General features: G+C 51.6%; 2 protein-coding genes across 3 annotated transcripts in view; one reads left to right on the forward strand and one right to left on the reverse strand.

Annotated features, from left to right (window-relative positions):
- The window catches only part of LOC125148406 (collagen alpha-2(I) chain-like), a 71,036-nt gene extending 68,412 nt beyond the window's left edge, over window positions 1–2,624 (reverse strand). Inside the window, exon 1 of the mRNA XM_047826453.1 lies at window positions 1,024–2,624. Within this exon, the coding sequence (XP_047682409.1) occupies window positions 1,024–1,517 (494 nt within the window). The 5' untranslated portion in view covers window positions 1,518–2,624. The remainder of the gene's footprint in view (window positions 1–1,023) is intronic.
- Window positions 2,620–15,904, forward strand: NKX2-3 (NK2 homeobox 3). 2 transcript variants are annotated; one of them, XR_007145534.1, is made up of 3 exons: window positions 2,620–3,572; window positions 5,063–6,488; window positions 15,893–15,904. XR_007145534.1 is itself a non-coding variant. In XM_047826452.1 (2 exons), exons 1-2 carry the CDS (start codon window positions 3,212–3,214, stop codon window positions 5,803–5,805), a joined length of 1,104 nt encoding a protein of 367 aa, XP_047682408.1. In that variant the 5' UTR covers window positions 2,620–3,211; the 3' UTR covers window positions 5,806–6,690. The 2 variants fall into 2 exon arrangements, 1 of the variants encoding a protein (XP_047682408.1); XM_047826452.1 differs by lacking the exon at window positions 15,893–15,904 and having other exon boundaries at window positions 5,063–6,690.
- The last annotated feature ends 2,732 nt before the right edge of the window (window positions 15,905–18,636 follow it).

The following is an 18,636-nucleotide window of genomic DNA, read 5'->3' on the forward strand; positions in this document are numbered from 1 at the left end:
TACTGCCCTGGCGTTTTCTTCCAGGACACCAGCTCGAAGCGGGTGGCTCACACGCTCACGGTCGCCCAGGCTGCGGGCGCAGGAAAGGCAGGCTGCCTAGACGGGATTGGCCTGGTGGGGATCCCTGGTATGTAGCTCAGCTGCAGGGGAACCAGACCGACCAAAGGGAGCCTGAACAACCAGGAGAGCAGAGCTGGAAACGTTCTAAACGCAAAGGGGGGGGGGGGTTAAGGCCAAAACCAGCTCTAAGTAGCGGGTAGAAGTCTTCCTCCCGCCAGCTAGATCAGCCCTGAGCCAGATTAGAGAGGAAAAGAGAAAGGGGGGACAGGGCACCGAAACCACTCGCTAGGCCCCTTCCCCTGGGCTGCCCAGGCTCTGGATCCTCACCCACCTCCAGCCGGGCAGAACTGAACTATGTCCCTGGGCGGCCGGGATAGGAACAAAGCGGTCAGAAGCTGCAGGAGAGAACCACTCAGGCCTAGCACAAGGGCACCTGGCCGGAGAGGGGTGGCAGTGGCTTTGGGGGAGAGCCGACCGCGTGGGCCTGCAAGTGGGGAGGAGACAGCCTTCTTCGTGCTCAGTGAGGGGGCAACCGGGTGGCCTCCGGGCAGCAGCAGCAGTGGGCGTATGGACTTGTTCCCAGCACCCCCGGCCATGGGTTCTAAGATGGGGGTTCTTAGGAATGGACTTAGGGAAGGCTTAAGAACGAAGTGCTGCAGAGAAGCAAGAGAAGGTAGGAAGGAGAAATGCAACGGGTAGCTTTCTTCTCTTTCTTTCTTTCTTTCTTTCTTTCTTTCTTTCTTTCTTTCTTTCTTTTCCTGACTCAAAATCACTCAAACAAAACAAAACCAACGCTCAAAGAGTTGGAAAAATTGGGGAACCAGAAATGTTGTCGGAGATGGTCTAGCTCCGGGGAATGGGAGTGGAGGAGTGCGGCTGGAGCGCAGCTTCCTTCTTTTAGGCTTGACTGCCACCGCGACGCATACCCTCAAGGACCCCCACCCCACAGTGCCGCGCACTCACCCCCACCTCTCTCTCTTGATCTTTGCGCCCGAGCGGTTGCGATCCGCAGCAATACCAGGTGCATTCTTCTCCCTGCAGCCCCTGGCCTGGTTTGGAGAAGCCGGCCCCGCCTGGGACGTCAATAGTCTCAATTCTGAGAAGAGAGGCACCGGCAAGGCTCTTCCCACAGAGGGTCTCCCCCACGACCCGCGGGCCGCCGCCACCCTAAGTACTCCCGGGTGCACGTGGCCCGCGCCGCATCCCAGCTCTCCGGGCGGCCCCAGGGGCTGACTCCCCGCACCATTTCCGCTGGCTGCCGAACAGCCCCGCCTCTCTCCCCTCCCGCCTTTCTCTTCTTGGCCTTGGGCACCCACAACTCCCAACGCAGCTGGACCCGCAGGACAGCTCTCCACGGCTCGCCCCAACTCTAGCCGTGTGTGCCGCGCCCGGGGGCGTTGTCCACAGTCCCTGCACCTTCCACCCGTCCCTTCCAGCTGAGACCGGTCTCCCACCATCTTGGCGGAGAAAAAAAAAAAAAATGCTTGGGGCGGCCAGGGCCGGATATGGGGCGCCTCGGTTGGGCTGGAACCAGTCTCTGTTTTTTCCAAGGCCAGTGCTGAGCCAGGTCTTTCTGTGGGCCTCACAGTAGCTCCCGCTGCTCCTCACTGGGCGAGGCGTGGTGGCTGGCGAGCGCCTATTGTGCAGAAGATGATCCCCACCGGCGCGGAGTTTCCAGACCTTCAGGGGACCCCACAGATTCGCCCAGAAAACAACCAGGGCCACACGAGGGCGCCAGAAGGCGTATGGGTTGGAGAAATTAGAAAGCCGCCTCCGAGGGTAAGGGCCTAGATCCAAGTTCCCGGTTTGAATATGCAGAAAAGAAGGCCTCCATGGCTGGGTCACAGATACTGCTCTCAAGATCGTAAGAAGCCACCCAGTGTGTGCAGCAATCCAGCCACGCCATCACCAATGCAGTCAACAAACACTGCTTGATCTCTGATGCAGAATAGTGGTAGTTGAGGTGTACCGAGCACTTAATATGTGTGGGGCCCTGCACTAAACTCCTGGCATGTTTTGTCTTTTATCCCTGGCAACAACCTCTGAATAAGTATTACTACCTCCTCTTTGTAGGCAAAGACACTGAGGCTTAGAAACGCCCAAGGCCACTGACTACGTCAGGATTGGAACCAAGAGCGGTCAGACAACCAAGTTTACTAACAACTCCATCCTCCTGTCTCTCACATACCTGCTTCGCGCGGCAGCTGCAAGGGCTACAAGGGCAAATACAACGGAGACCTTTCCTTCGGGGGCTCATAGTTTACCCAGGGCCACCAGGCCGGCAATATATACTACTGGGTGAGAAGTGAGAAGTGACACGAACGTCCTTTACTAACACGCGCTGCGAGTTCAGATGCGGGAGGGATGACTTCCGGCTAGGCGATCAGGGAGCGCTTCCTCGGAGAGGTAGTATTTGAGCAGAGCCTTGGAGAACAGCTTTCCATTCACGGAAACAAGGGCAAGGAAGACGTTCCAAGTGGAGGGAACAGCTTAAGCAAAGTCAACAAGTCGGGAACAGACACGTTGCCCATCCATAGATACACAAAACAATCCGTCTTCTTGGGAATCCTGTGGCCGGTATTTATGGGCCAGGAAGTTTTCTTGCCCCATAGCAGCTGGGAAAAGCCACGCTCCTGGGCCATTCTTCCTGGCAGTTGGCTCATGGACAGGAAGCCTCCCAGAACTGGCCCCGGCCGGGAAGGTACAGCCAGGCGGGGCGGGAATCGGTAGTTCGGGCACCCGGGGCATTGCAGCCTTACCCACAACGACTTGGACTTCATGACTCTATACTAGTCCTTTATTTCTGGTAGCGCCACAGCACCCCACACAGTGGATGCGGGGGGCGTGGTCCACATGAGCCGGAGCCAATGCGGAGGGAGGCCGAGGCGAGAGCCCCGCCCCCGACGTGACGCACGACCCCCGGACACAGGCTTCGCAGCCCCGGCTCCAGTCCCTGCAGTGGCTGTAACAAAACCCAGACCCCCAGGTCCGGGCCAATGGAGGCGATTTAGACTGGAGCGGGACCGCGTCTGTCAAAAACCCGACTCGGCAGCAGCGGCAGAGTCCAGAAGGAGAGCTGGAGCCGCTGCACTACTTCCCCGCCCCCGCCGGGATTTATTGAGTATTTGGACTGGACAATTAAGTGGCCCTGATGATGTTACCAAGCCCGGTCACCTCCACCCCTTTCTCAGTCAAAGACATTTTGAATCTGGAGCAGCAGCAGCAACAGCACTTCCACGGCGCGCACTTGCAGGCGGACTTGGAGCACCACTTCCACTCCGCACCGTGCATGCTGGCCGCCACCGAGGGGACTCAATTTTCTGACGGAGGGGAAGAAGACGAGGAAGAAGAGGGCGACAAACTGTCCTATTTGAACTCACTAGCCACAGCCGATGGCCACGGGGGCTCGGGGCTCTGTCCCCAGAGCTACGTCCACACAGTCCTGCGAGACTCATGTAGCGGGCCTAAGGAACATGAAGAGGAGCCCGAGGTCGTGAGGGACCGGAGCCAAAGTGAGTAGAGGGGGAAAGAAAAGCCCCCGCACATCTGGAGCAATGGCGGAGCGCCCGCAAACAGCCCACAAACCTTGTCAGCAGTGCTTCCCGCCCCTTTAACCTTTGGCTGGGGTCATGCCTCTCCCTGGTCAACGACAGCTCCGCAAAGCGCAGGTGCCTGCGAGCGAGCCGGGTCAGAGGGAGACGGACGAGGTGACCCCGACAACTACGCCTCCCGCCTCCCGGAGAGGAGAGGCGATGCAAGCCCCAAGGGAAGGAAGGGAAAGTAATTGCTGCCCTGAGGCCGATAAGCAACACGGGTTCAGTAGTCAGGATCCGGCAGCTAGAGAGACAGCTTGAGCCTCTTCCTCTTTTCCCCCTAGCATGAGACGAGTTCTGTGAGGCCGGGACAGAGGTCCCCTCTTCTCCAAAAAAGATGATCCAAGCAGGTTGTGTTGGCAGGGTGCAGGAACTTTGGTAGAGACCAGCCAAGTGATTTCCTCACTTCTCTGCTTGGAGTTCAGTGTCCTGGACCCCAAGGCACCGGGCAGAGAGGGAAGGGACAGTCCGGGCGAGTGCGTGGGAACCCAGTCCATTCCCGTGTGCAGTATGTTCACACGGGAGAGTTTTTTGAAAATTCATAATGTTATGCTTTGTGTCCCAGGCTGTGGGGCTGCAGGCTGAGTGAAAAACGCGCCGAACGTAGTCCTAGATCCCAGCTGCTCACATCGGATGGGAGGTGAATTGGGTAGGGAAGACAGGATAACTGAATATAGCTTCCAAGGAAGTGTTTGCTTCTGAGGGGAGAGAATCAAAGAACGTCTTTCCCAAGAGGAGGTCTGATGTGGCAGCAGCCAAGGCCTATACTCCTGACAGTTCCCCTGGGCCTAAAATCCACATAATACGGTCTAAATCAGTTAATCAAATTTCTTTTTTTCTCTCAAAGGTAACACACTCATCGTCACGCATTTAGCCGGGGGCATGTTGTCTTTTAAAAGCAAAAAAAAAAAAAAAAAAAGTTCCTAGGCAATACAGGAGCGTTACACTCAAGCATTTTCTAACAGAAAGATTTTTCACGCAACTCACACCAGCCCCCAAATACCAACATGCTTCACACCTTTGACTATCCTTAACATAGTGGAAGGCTAACAAGCTTGCAAATACTCTATAGTTATGATATAGTTGCAAGCTTTCATCCTGAAAACAGTCATTAGCACGCCGAGCCGCACGTTTAATACAGAGTAATCTTTCTCGCTGATGCTCAAGGTCTAAATAAAGGCGAACTACCCCTCCCCATGGAACGTGCGTCCACCCTCTAAGGGCGTTCTGAGGGTGCTTGGGATGTCGCGGGGTCCCATGGCGCCAGCAGCCACAAACTTTCCAGAAAGTGCAGGCATTTACTACCGCATGCTCTGCGCTGCCGCCCAAAGGGCCACAGTGTGCTGGGATAGGAACCGCGGTTAGGCTGGGAACTGCTAAGGGACGCTCTTGTTTTGCTTCTTCCGCAGAAAGCTGCCAGCTGAAGAAGCCTCTGGAGGCGGCCGGGGATTGTAAGGAGGCGGAGGAGAGCGAGAGACCCAAGCCACGCAGCCGCCGGAAGCCCCGGGTCCTCTTCTCGCAAGCCCAGGTCTTCGAGCTGGAACGCAGGTTCAAGCAGCAGAGGTACTTGTCGGCGCCCGAGCGCGAGCACCTCGCCAGCAGCTTGAAGCTCACGTCCACGCAGGTGAAGATCTGGTTCCAGAACCGCAGGTACAAGTGCAAGAGACAGCGGCAGGACAAGTCTCTGGAGCTGGGCGCGCACGCACCCCCGCCGCCACCGCGCCGCGTGGCAGTGCCTGTGCTGGTGCGGGACGGCAAGCCGTGCGTCACGCCGGGCGCGCAAGCATACGGCGCGCCCTACAGCGTGGGTGCGGGCGCCTACTCCTACAACAGCTTCCCCGCCTATGGCTATGGGAACTCGGCCGCCGCCGCCGCCGCCGCCGCTGCCGCCGCCGCCGCCGCGGCGGCCTACAGCGGCAGCTACGGCTGTGCGTACCCGGCAGGCGGTGGCGGCGGCGGCGGCGGCGGCGGGGCCTCCGCGGCGGCCGCGGCCATGCAGCCCGCCTGCAGCGCTGCCGGAGGCGGCCCCTTTGTGAACGTGAGCAACCTAGGCGGCTTTGGCGGTGGCGGCGGCGCGCAGCAGTTGCACCAGGGTGCGGCGACCGGGGCTGCTTGCGCGCAGGGCACCTTGCAGGGCATCCGGGCCTGGTAGGCACGCGGCTGGTCACGCGGCAGTCGCCCCACTGCAGCCTGGCACCGCGGGACTGAAGCGCGAGAAAGGTTGGACCTTAGGGCCAGGTCCCCTCGTTAAAAAAAAAAAAAAAAAAAGCCACACAAAACAACAACAACAAAAGACACGTCTCGATCCCCAGGGCCCCGGAGCACAGCTCGCGCAAAGCCTGGGGAAGGGGGATGAGGGGCGAGGAGGATGCCCGAGACCGGTCGCAGAGACTGTCTCTGAGGCAGAAACTCCGGCTGGGTGCCGGGGAGGACAATGGCCCCGACTCTGGCCCCGAAGTGAGTGCGAAAGGCTGGGACTCTGGCTGCCGTTTGGTTCTCCCAAACCAAGAAGGCCTTCTTTCCCCTTGGCCTTCCCGCGGCTTCCGCGAAATGTGGGCAGAAAACCCAAGGACAAAAAGGAAAAAAAAAAAAAAAAGGCATGAAGGAGAGAAAAATGGGTGTCGTGGCTTGAGAAATCCCCAAGCCTTACCCACCCCTCTGCCCCTTTTGCGGCCCGGAGCGCCACACCACAGTCAGTTTTCCTTTTCCCAACCGCCTGCCCTCCGCAGCAGATACCTCGGCCTGGATCTCCGGATTGTCAGGGGGTAGAACTCTGCGAGATAAACAAGCGAGGCATGATCAAACATTAGGGGGTCTGAACAAATCCGGGAGCTGGTGGCCCACCGGAGGTGTTACCAGGTTTCCTTTCTGTTTCATATTCTGTATTCAGCACATATAATATATCTATAACTATATCCACACGCCGTGTACACACCCGCTGCCATACACTACAGGAGTCAATAAACAAGGTGCAATATTTCCAAACCGTTGGTTGCAGACTTTGTTTCGCTCCCCAAAGTGGAGAGGGATCCTTTAAACGGGGGAGAAGGATAGGCAATGAAAAGGTGCATAAGGGAAAGCAATCTTTCCTGGGCGATCGCAGGCCTGGCCTCTCCTGGGCCAGCCCCTGGGCTGCAAGTCTGTGTCCTCTTGGTTTTGTTCATTAATTTCTCTTTTCTCTTGTGGGAGGACAGGTCGGAGACTCAGGGCCTTTTGAGGTCCCGGCTTTGTAATCCCCACAAGTTTTACCCAGATGCTTGGGCTAGTGTTTGGGCCTGCGTTAGACCAAGACTTAGACTCTGCCCACCTCCAAGGTCGCCAGGGAAAAGGAAACCTCGCCCCCTGGCCCAGCTGTAGGCGGCGGGAAGGCGGTTCCTTCAGCGGCCGCCGCCGGGGCCTCTAGCGCGCCCAGGGGCGCTGCGCCCCGCCGCGGCCGAGTTCTCCCCCTCGGCCTCCCTCCCTTCTCCCCCGGCGGCCGCGGCTTTATGCGGCTCCTTGTCACTTGCGGAGAATGCCTGTGCGAGGTCTGTGCTGCCACACGGCCGATTGTGAGCGTGCCAAGGCGGGTGAATGGGGAGGCCTCAGAGCGCCGCGCCATTGTGGGGCCGGGCCTCGCTGAAAGACGGCTCCGGGCCGGGAAGGTGCGGAAAGAATGGCTTTTTATTGGAGTCCCGAACAAAAGGTGTGGTAGGAAGGCGAAGTCCCCTGCGCGAACAAAAACCCCAGCGCGTCGGGATTGACGTCCCCCCCGAGCTCCCCATTGCTTCTCAGAGCGGGGGCTTTGTGTAGCAGTCTGCTCAACAGAGGGACGGAGAAATGCGCGGGGGTTTTGTTCCCCACTTTTTGTGCGCTGGGGGAGGGAGCGGCAAGGGGGGACGGGGGCTGGGCGGGCAGCAGGGAGGGGCGCACTGATTAGGCCGGCCGGCCGCGGCGCGGAGACGTTCAGCGGGAGTCGGCGGCCTGAATGCAGGGTCATTATTGCTACAAGTTTAGCAATTTCGCCCTTACAGGAGGGGGCGGGGGCTGCTTGGCTGCTGCGGGGCCGCCGGGTTGGGGAATCTGCAGAGACCTGGTGGAGGAAGAAAAGGGAGGGGAGGAAAGGAGGGAAAGGAGGGAGGCAGGCAGGCAAGGGAATCCTCCAAAACCCGCTGACCGCCCAGGATGAGGCTTGGACAAGTCCAAAGAGGCCTAGCGGGAGGCTGGAAAGGCGGCGCCTAGGGGCGAAGACCCTCCCTCCCTTCACCTCTTCCGAGGCAGAAAAACCCTGGAGTTGAGCGTGAGTTATAGTGCACCAGTTTGGCGGTCCCTCACCTCCTTGCCGCCAGTTCCCTTCTCTCCTACGCCTCCCTGGAGCTAGGGCAACTCCTCCCACCACCCCTGTAGCCGCCGGGACGCCCCCAACCCCCTTCCTAGGGAGCCCTCTTTTCTGAAGCTGTTACATTCCCATAAATTGCTTAAGGTAAAGGCTGGGGAGGGAATTCTCACTTCCTAACACGTTTCTCGCTACCTGTAGCCTGGAACCACTGATCCATCCATCCATCCATCCATCCAACAGTATTTACTGAGCACCTGTTAATATATGTTCACTTGCACTGTTCTGAATGCTGGGGATGGTGAAAAAAAATACAATGTCTGCAGGCCTGTGGAGTTTTTAATTTAATTTAATTTAATTTTATATTTGTGGAGTTTATTTTAAAGAGTGTGCATGGGGGGGGGACGGAATTAGACAACAAACAAGTAAATGGAAAAATAGTAGATAAATTCTTTAAAAGGAAATAAAACCAAATGCTGAAGGGAGTGGGGTTTTTTTTGGAGTAGATGATCAGAGCAAGCCAAGTTGAGATTACATTTAATACCTGAATGACAAAAGGGAAGCCAGTCTTAATAGTGCTTTGCCATTGTAACCTCCACGTCTCTGCACTCGCCCTCCTGGTGGTAAGGAATGGAATGACCTTCCACCCTGTCTTTCTGGTGAACTCTTGCTCCTCCTTCAAGGCCAAGCTTCTTTCCTGAACCACCCAAGTGGGGGCAATCACACCCTCATATATGCCACCAGAGTCTTAGGTACTTTCCAATATCACAACATAGTGTCCTGCAAAGAGTTATTTGTTTCTCTCCTTCCTCATGAGGTCCTAGTGAGGTCATGGGGGACCAGGTTGACATCTTTTTCCTCCGGGACAGATAACACAGTAAGTAGGGGATCAGGGGGCCAGTGTCCTTAAGCACCACCTTCCCCAGCACATGCAGTGGCCCCAGTGATGTGGAGCTGCGGCCTTGAGTCCTGGCTGCAAGGGAAATGCTGAGCTGGACTCTTGACCCACCTGGGCAGGGCCAACCACCTGAAATTGCCTGCAGAGGACACACAACCCATGCAGATCCCAGAGATATGTCCTGCCTTTGTACCCTGCAATGCTGCCTGGGGACCCAGCTTCCTGCAAGAGATTCTCACCCCTCACCCTACAGTTTAAACCGTAGGAAAGGAAGCTGAGAACTTGGTGATGACCTGACACACCAGGGCACAAAGTTTAGGGCATGGGAGGGACACGGAGATAGGGAAGAGAGCGAGGACTCAGGCAGAGAGGGGTGGAAAGCCAAGATGTGTGTGATGAATCTGGGACCTGCATCTGGGACCCAATCCGCTTCTCTAATATTTGCTAGGCGAAGGGTATGGTAGGTGATCAAGATGCTGCCCTGCACTCTAGGAGTGTTCACTTCTGAGGCTGGATCTCATCGCCTGCGCTCTAAGAACCCAAGGCTCCAGGAGCGGTTGCCCTCACTCCGCCGGGGGTTTCCTAGGTAAGCAGCTCCTTTTTCTCCCACCTAGTCTGTATCCTGCAGGCCATGGCCTCTAGATGCTCCCAGCGCCAGATCCCCACCTTCCTTGCCCGGTTTCCTCCTGGCCCGAGTTAATCTTCCTCCACTCTGCATCCTCCCTGTTTGGAAAAGAGGCGTGTGACTGTGGTAGAGGAAACAGAGTTGGTTCTATGGATTGGCTTCCACAAAGATTGCGTGTCTCGAGATACTTAAGTCAGACTGAACCACCTCCCTCCCTACTCCCTACTCTTCTCCAGAGCCTGAAGTCCCCGCGTATAAATAGCTCCCATCTCTTCGCTGAAGGATTTCCTTACTGCTAGTTGCTAGGGTTCTAGGGCCCTGGCCATCAAAGGGTGACAACCCTTGACCAACACAGCTACCTCCCTCTGAGCTCCCTCTCCCTCTGCAAGGAAAAGACGTATCCTCTCCCAGCCCAAATTGCTGCTTCTTTCAATTGTTTTGTGAGACTCTGAGCAGGTGAAGTGAGTCATCCCTTGGGGTTCTGGTTTCTGAGCTCTAAAGCAGAGAAGGATAGATCATATGATTTTAGAAGTCACTCCTGGCTCAAACTCTCCTTACTTCCCTGAATGTATGGATAATCCCTCCCTACCCATGAATGGTACCACACTGGGCTCAAGAAGCGGGTAGGTACTACTGGTGACAGAGGTGGAATAGGTTAAGGCCAGCAACTTTTTTCTGCAAAGCCTCATCTTGAAGGGGTGTAAGAGCTAGGCTCCTGAGCCAGGTTTTCTCCATTCTAATCTCAGTACCACCACAGCCAATCGTAGAGACTTCAATAAGTTAAGAGCACTCTGAACCTTAGATTCCCCCCCCCCCATAAAGTGGGTATACTTGTAACACTTCTCTCCTAGGTTTTTCTTTTACTGAAGCACAACACACAAATAAGTGTGCAATCAAATGAATGTTTATATATGTAAACACTTATGTGCCAATCACCTTGGCTTTGAAAATTAAATGAAGTGATCCTTGTAAAAGCAACTTAGCACAGTGTCTGGTATGCATCAACGGCGTGGGCCAGGCCGGCGCTAGCTGTTGTGCATGCTTAGAAGCCCAGGACTCTGTTCTGCCTTTGCGGCATTCGCAGGTCCTCAGGGGGAGCGCGGCAGGCGGGAGGATTTGCCACCCCAACACCGCAGGCGCGCGTCACCACGGGCAGGCGGAGCCCGGCGGGGCCTGCAGGGCTCGGAGAGCTTCGAAGAGGCTTGGACCTTGGCTGGGTTTGGGGAATTCGACTGAAGGGAAAGGTGAAAGGAGGTTGCGGCCGAGCGACGACCCCCCTCTAGCTCCTCAGTGCGTGGCAGGAAGAGTCGGGAGGGGAAACCCGGCTCCTCTCGGCAGGGCAGGGCTTCCCCGGGGTCCCGCGCCCCGCTGTTCCCGGGCGCCGCCAGCAGGACGCGGGGCCGCGCCACCCCGCAAGGGTGGGGCAGTGTGGGCGGGCGCTTCCCGGGAGAAAGGCGCGTGCGGGGCCCGGGTTGGTTCGGAGCCTCTCTCGCAGCCTCCGCCTCCGGCGTTTAGGGCTCAGGGCCCCGCAGCGGACTTCCCAGGCGCCTTCTCCCGACTCGAGGGCCAGAGCGCTGGGAGGCCGGCGGATTCTCCGCCACCGGAGTTCAGCGCTTGTCCGCGGCAGGTCTGGGCGCGAAGGGGGAGGATCCTCCGACCGGCGGCGGGCAGCGCAGGTGCCGCAGGGCCGGGCGCCGCCTCCCGGACCGGCCTGGCGCGGGAGCGCACCCGCGAGCCCCGGGAGAGCCTGGCCGCCCCTCGCGGTGACCGCCCAAACCTGCGCAGCCGGCCGTCCCGACCATGCGCCCTGGGCGCCCAGGTAGGATACCCCGGGGAGGGTGCGGCGGATCCAGAAGGCCTCGGGAGGGAGTCCGGGGAGTTCTGTGCGGGAGGGGGCACTGAGCCCAAAGCCACATTTGCTTTGCGAACAGGACGCGCTTTTTTTTTTTTTTTTAAACCCAGCCTGTCGGTAACATTAATAACAGCAAAGTTTTCTGACAAGGCGTTTAGAAAAATGTATGGAAGTATGAAACGCATGCAGAAAAGACGTGTTACCGCTCCCTGACTCTTCACGAGGCGAACATTCCCAAGAGACCATTCACGGGATGAAGCAACAGAACGTTACGGGTCCCCACCCCCTCCTCCTTCAGCCTGGGTCCCCACAGACTCCCTTCTTGGCACTATCCCCACCGCCAAGGGCAACCACTGTTGTGGCTTCTAACAGTAAAGATTAGTTGTGCCTGATATGGAACATTCTATAAACGAAATCCTGTAGTATGTAGTCTTACGTGCCTGGCTTCTTTCGTTCGTGAGATGTATCTATCTTGCTGAGTGCACTTGTAGATCTTGGAGTATCCCATTGTATGAATACACCAGAAATAATTTATACTTTCTGCTGCTGATAAGCCTTTGGGTGGTTTCTGGTGTTTGTTGTGAATAGCGCTACTACAGACATTCTCGGACAGGATCCAATAGAACTTTCTGCAGAACTGTCTGCACAGACATTCTCCAACAGCATCTAATAGAACTTTGTGAACATGGAAATGTTCTCAATCTGTGCTGTCCAGTAGGATAGCCACAAGTCACATTTGGCTCTTGAGCACTTGAAATGTGGTTGGCTGAGGAATTAGATTTTTAGTTTCATTAAAATTGTAATTAATTTAAATATAAAGAGCCATATGTATTGGACAGCGCGGTTCTAGTATGTCTTTTGATGACTGTGGTAAATGTTTCTATTCAGTATATACCTAGGAGTGCAAACGTTTTGTCATAGGGAAAGAATACCAGCTTTCAGATTGTACCAAGCAGTTTTCTAAGGTTGGCAGCATCTATTTTCTCTCCCACGGGCAGTAGCACCACATGCTCCTCAATTCTTAATTTTTTTCATTTTAGCCATTGTGCTGAGCATGTAGTTAAAAGGGGGCTTTTGTTCACTTTCAAGTAAGATTATGAAAATTGCCACTTCCCCATAGTAAAGGTGATGATGATGATTGGAGGGGTTCTTGTGGACTGAGAGTTGTTATAAGGGTCTTAAATTTACCCTTTATACCACCCCACCCTTGCCAGCAGACTTCCCACACAATCAGCCTTCTCCCCTAGAAACTGGACCAGGGTTAGCAGAGCATTACGAAGGGGCCATGTGTTTGGAGGTGATCCATTTCCCATAATTCTTTGTTACGTTATGCTTCTTAAAATCAGTGTCCCTCTTCCTTTACTGTTATTTATTGGAATATCCCACCAGAAGAGATGATGAGATTGTTAGGCAGGCTACAGCCATGGCAGAGAAGCCAGGTTTTATGCTGGCTCAGTTTTAGTTTGCAATTTGGCTCTGCCTTGTATAAAATGGCATTAACAACCTTTGGGTGTGCTACCTCACCGGTTTGCTGAGAAGCAAAGTAAGTCCTGAGGAGCCAGCGGAGAAACTGCCTACTATGTGTCAGTGTGTGTGTGTGTGTATGACTTTCTAATCCTCAGAATAACCATGTGAGTTAGGTATTCCTTGTTTACACATGCAGAAACTGAGGCTGAGAGACATTGAACCACTCTTCTCTAGGCCACTCGGCTAGTAAGCAGCAGTAACCGCAATAGGACTTTCTGCCTGTGCCACTGAGACCATTTCTGATGTTTTTTTTATCTCCCTTCCCTGGGTAAACAGAGCCCTGGCTGGTGCAGATCTTGAAATTCTGAATCAAATTAGATGCCCTCTGTGAAGACTCCCTTTGGACAGAACCAAATTGATCATTAACCACTTGTCTGTTGCTAGTTAAGCAGAGGAAGTGTTTGTTATGTTGTAATAACAGTGGAATCCACTTTGTGTGACACACAAATTCTTGGAAAGTTGTGTACAAAGAGCCTTTTGCTTGTGGGGAGGGAGAAAAGTTTAATACATTTTTAAGTTTATTCCTGGAATTTGTTGCCTAAAAGTATCCCAAAATGAATTATTTTGTAAAGGGAAGGATCCTTTTGAAATATGAATAATAACACAGGGTTTTCACATAATAAACAAGAGCAACTCAAAATTATGTATAAGATTCATCAACATTTCGCATGTACTTCTTATTAAGAAGGGCTCTCATGAAAGTTTCACCTGGACCATCTTGACATCTCGAGTTCTCTGAGAGGTCCACAGATTAGTTCTCTATCCAGATGAGAGAAGTAACTAGAAACCCAGTACCCCCAGTGGCTACTGGTGGATTCAGGCTTAGTTTGGGTGGGTTTTACAGTCCCTGATCATTCAGTGAGCCTCTAAAAAAGGGGCTCAAGAGTCAAATTGGTTATTGGATTAGATGACTTTTAAGCTTTGAGATTCTTTCAGCCATGAGATTCTTTAAATTTGTTACATACCTATAGATCCAGCACAGACTTCTGCTGTCCTGGTAGGAAGGGCCTTAGAAATTGCCAGAGTCCATCTCTTTTCTGATGCTGAATCCTGATGTGATCCTGGGCACGTAACTGTCCATGTCTCCTGGACAGCACCCGTGGGGGAACCACTCGCCTCTCTACTCCCTATGTGTGAGGGAGTTCTGCCTTCTGTTCACATGAAATCCTCCTCCTGCAGCTTCCCTCAGCTGTTCCTCCAATTCCCACAGATGTCCGCTCCTTCTGCGTGTCAGTTCTTCAAATATTTGAAGCCAGCCATTGACTTTGCTTCTTCTCCGGGTGAAATAGCCTCAGTTTCTTTGACTATTCTCTGCCTCCTGGCCATTCTTCAGTGGATGTTCTCTAGCTCTCCCATTTCTTCTGTGCTGGTCTATTCTGGTGTATTCCTCAAGGTGGTCCCCTCCTCCTAAGCCTTTGAACATTTAAATCTTCATCTTCCCCTACTCTTCTGAGAAGGCTGAGGCCCACTGGGAGGCTGTCCTGCATGGGTGCCGCTCTCCTCAATTTATGTTTTTATTCATCTTCAGAGGAATAAGCATCCGTTCTTTCTTTTTTTTAATTTTATTTTTTAACTTTACATCCAAATTAGCGTATAGTGCAACAATGATTTCAGGAGTCGATTCCTTAATGCCCCTTACCCATTTAGCCCATCCCCCCTCCCACAACCCCTCCAGTAACCCTCAGTTTGTTCTCCATATTTATGAGTCTCTTATGCTTTGTCCCCCTCCCTGTTTTTGTATTATTTTTGTTTCCCTTCCCTTATGTTCATCTGTTTGTCTCTTAAAGTCCTCATATGAGTGAAGTCATATGATATTTGTCTTTCTCTGACTGACTAATTTCTCTTAGCAAAATACCATCCAGTTCCATCCATGTAGTTGCAAATGGCAAGATTTCATTCTTTTTGATTGCTGACTAATACTCCATTGTATGTGTATACCACATCTTCTTTATCCATTCACCCATCGATGGACATTTGGGCTCTTTCCGTACTTTGGCTATTGTTGATAGTGCTGCTTAAACATGGGGGTGCATGTGCCCCTTTGAAACAGCACACCTGTATCCCTTGGATAAATGCCTAGTAGTGTAATTGCTGGGTCGTAGGGTAGTTCTATTTTTAATTTTTTGAGGAACCTCCATCCTGTTTTCCAGAGTGGCTGCCCCAGCTTGCATTCCCACCAACAGTGCAAAAGAGATCCTCTTTCCCCACATCCTCACCAACATCTGTTGTTGCCTGAGTTGTTAATGTGAGCCATTCTGACAGGTGTAAGGGGGTATCTCATGGTGGTTTTGAATTGTATTTCCCTGACGAGCATCCATTCTTTCTAAAGTAACACTACCCCTTAAAGCTTTGATATATTTTCTTTCCTACTTCTAGAAACAATGCTTCTTCTTCTGAGTTCTCAGGGCTCCCCTCCCCCACCTTACAATTCGGTATTCTCCGTCTTCTTTCCTTTCACCCTGAAACATGTTGCTATCTTGCCATATTGTCTCCTCTTGACACTGGTGCCCCTTCCTCAAATATCTTTCCTCCCCATTTTGGGTCAGATTTGTGAATACATGTCTTCACCATCTCTTTCCCTTTCCTTCAGCCTGCATGATGCTTACGTCCCATGTGGGGGGTACTGATGCTCAGTTGGAAGTTACCTTTGTGGTCAACTGGTTCAACTCTTTCCCTGATACCTGCTTACCTTTTCTAGCACTCTCTTTTTTTTTTAAATTTATTTATTTATTTATTTATTTATTTATTTATTTAATCAATCCTAGCCACTAGACCACCAGGGAACTTTTCTAGCACTCTTGAGGAGTTAAGTCCTGTCATTTCCTCCTTAACTATCTAGGACTCATTCTTTGAGATCAAATGACTTCTCCTCAGGTTTGTGCTTTATGACCTCTCTTTAGTGTTTTGCATATCTGGAAAGTCTTATTGTGGTTTTGACACCCTGTACTGTCCTGATTGCTTTTTTTTTCTCATTGAGTAGTCATTCTTCTTCCTTCTCTAGCTCCACTTAATGGAACCTTCCAAGTCTCTTCTACACTCTTGCTGTCCTAAAGCTTGTCAGCACATCCAGCGTCAATGATCCCTTTTATACTTAGGAGCCCCGAATTTACAGCTTTAGCTTGGTCTCCCTCTGATGTTCTATTTTCACATGCTTTGGGAATAATTCTACTTGTACCTGTGCCATTGTCATCTCCAGCTTATTACCATGTCGCCAGACTACTCACATCTCAACTTCTGCCAATGGCATCACCTTTACTTTTTCTCGTCTCTTTGGTTGGAATCAGTCAACGAGTGATTTCCCTAAACATCTTCACGTAGAGCAGAAGGAGCGGGAGAACCTAATACATTTCAGGCACTAGGCTCTGCATATCCTGACCCATTTAATATGGTAACCAGCATGCAAAGTAAGTACCATGGTCTCCATTTTATGGGTTAAGAAATCAAAAGTTGAGAGTATAAATGCCTTGCTCAAGGACTTTCCCAGTTCTTAAAAAAAAAGAAACACACACAGTTTATTTATTTATTTTTGAGAGGGGTGGGAGGAGCAGAGAGAGAGGGACAGAAGATCCAAAGTGGGCCATGTGCTGATAGCAGACAGCCTAATATGGGGCTTCAACTCACGAATCATAATATCATGACCTGAGCCAGTCAGACACTTAACAACTGAGCCACCCAGGTGCCCCAAGGACTTGCCCAGTTCTTAAGTGACAGACTCCAGGGTTCAAATCAAAGTCTGATTCTAAAGACTAAATACTACAACAGCCTCCTAATTTGCCAACATGGCGTGGGCGGATTGCTGATAAAACTCATCCTCACACTAGCATCAGATTCTTTTTCTTCACATGCCTCTTAATTAAAGGTCCCTTTGTTTCCTCAATCATGCTGTGTCTCCTCATTGCATGTAGGATCAAATGTACTCTCAAGACCACTGGTGAACCCTCATTACCATGCCTAATCAACCAAATGTCTCATTATTTTTAGATGATGTATACAGTCTTCTTACTGTCCCTCTTCCCAACCCATTTATCTGCCATGCTCATTCTTGGGGAACCTCTGAGCTCTCACCCTTCTTAATCCCAAGTCCACTGTCTCCTGACTATGAAGTCTTTTCCAGTTCCCACATCTCATAGCAATTACGCATCACATTCTCTTAACATAGATTAAATGGTCTCCACTGCAAAACTTAGTTTTGATAATCCAAGTGGTTTTATTTATTGTCTCATTATCTCCATCCTCAGTGATAAAGTAAGCTCTCTGAGGACACTTGGGTGGCTCAGTTGGTTAAGTGTCAGATGCTTGGTTTCAGCTCAGATCATGATCTCACGTTTGTGGGATGGAGCCCTCCATGGGGCTCTGTGCTGACAGCAGGGAGCCTGCTTGGGATTCTCTCTCTCCCTTTTTCTCTACCCTTCCACCCCACTCTCAAAATAAATAAACTTAAAAAAAAATAAACTAAGCTCCCTGAGGATAAGGATCATATCTTACGCTTTTTTTTGTATTGCCTACAGAAGTACATATAAATGAAATAAATAAATATAAATGAAATTTAGGAGAAAATGCTTAGAAAGTGTTAAAGGGTAATATAAGTTAAGTATATACTTCTTTAAAATACTAGCATCACAGACATTGGCAAAATTTATTACCTGATTGATATTGGGTGCATGTTCAGCAAACCACATAAACCTGAGGGACTCAATAAATAAAAGCCAGACCCAGAGTACCTTCTCTTCCTCCTCCTACTTAATCTTTAACAACTCTTTCCTGCCCTCTCATCATGAACGTATAAGAGGAGAGGCACCTATACAATGGCGTATTACTCAGCCATCAAAAAGAATGAAATTTGCCATTTGCAACAACACGGATGGACTAGAGTGTGTCATGCTAAGTGAAACAAGTCAGTCAGAGAAAGACAAATATCCTATGATTTCATTCATTCGTGGAATTTAAGAAACAAAACAGATGAACATAGGGGAAGGGAAGCAAAAGTAAGATAAAAACAGAGAGGGAGGCAAAGCATAAGAGACACTTAAATACAGAGAGCAAACTGAGGGTTGCTGGAGGGGAGGTTGGTGGGGGGATGGGCTAAAAGGGTGATGGGCATTAAGGAGGGCACTTGTTGGGATGAGCACTGGGTATTACATATAAGTGATGAATCACTAAATTCTGCTCCTGAAACCAAAACTACACTGTATGTTAACTAACTGGGTTTAAATTAAAAAAAAAAAAAAAAAAAAAAAGAGGGAGAGACCCCTACGTTGTTCACTAGATCATTGGCTTCAAGGACAAGGAGCACTTGTCTTGTCTGTTCGGTTTTTTTTTTTTTTTCAGCACCTTAGTACAGCGCCCAGAACATGCTGGATGTTTGGTACATATTTGACAAAACAATGAACTGGAGATATGACTAGGAGCAGATGCTGGCATTGTCCCACGTTTCCACTTCCCTTGGGATTCTCTTCCTGCTTCCCATGTGAAATGAGAAAATGTCACAGCTCGAAGGATATCAGCCCAACCTCCCCATTTTAAGGATGAGAAAATGATCCCAGAGGGGAGAATGTCTTACAGTGTCCCAGGTCACCCCTCCTCTTTGTGGCCTTCTGACAGTGTCCAATCCAGCGTTCCCCCCACTGTATTTCACGGACTCCCTTTTTTCAATGTTCTGTCCCCATAGCCATCCCCAGCCCTTTTTCCTCTCTGGCTGGTTTCCTTCCCCCCATCCCCTCTCCCAGCTCTGCACTCCGCATACCCCCAATTTGTGTTTAATGTTGTACA

Source organism: Prionailurus viverrinus, chromosome D2 (genome assembly GCF_022837055.1).
Source record: "Prionailurus viverrinus isolate Anna chromosome D2, UM_Priviv_1.0, whole genome shotgun sequence".
NCBI lineage: Eukaryota > Metazoa > Chordata > Mammalia > Carnivora > Felidae > Prionailurus > Prionailurus viverrinus.

Coding starts and splice junctions, on each gene's coding strand:
- NKX2-3 (XM_047826452.1), top strand. CDS start 3,212: ATGATGTTACCAAGCCCGGTCACCTCCACCCCTTTCTCAGTCAAAGAC. Junction 3,573..5,062: donor CGTGAGGGACCGGAGCCAAA/GTGAGTAGAGGG, acceptor CTTCTTCCGCAG/AAAGCTGCCAGCTGAAGAAG.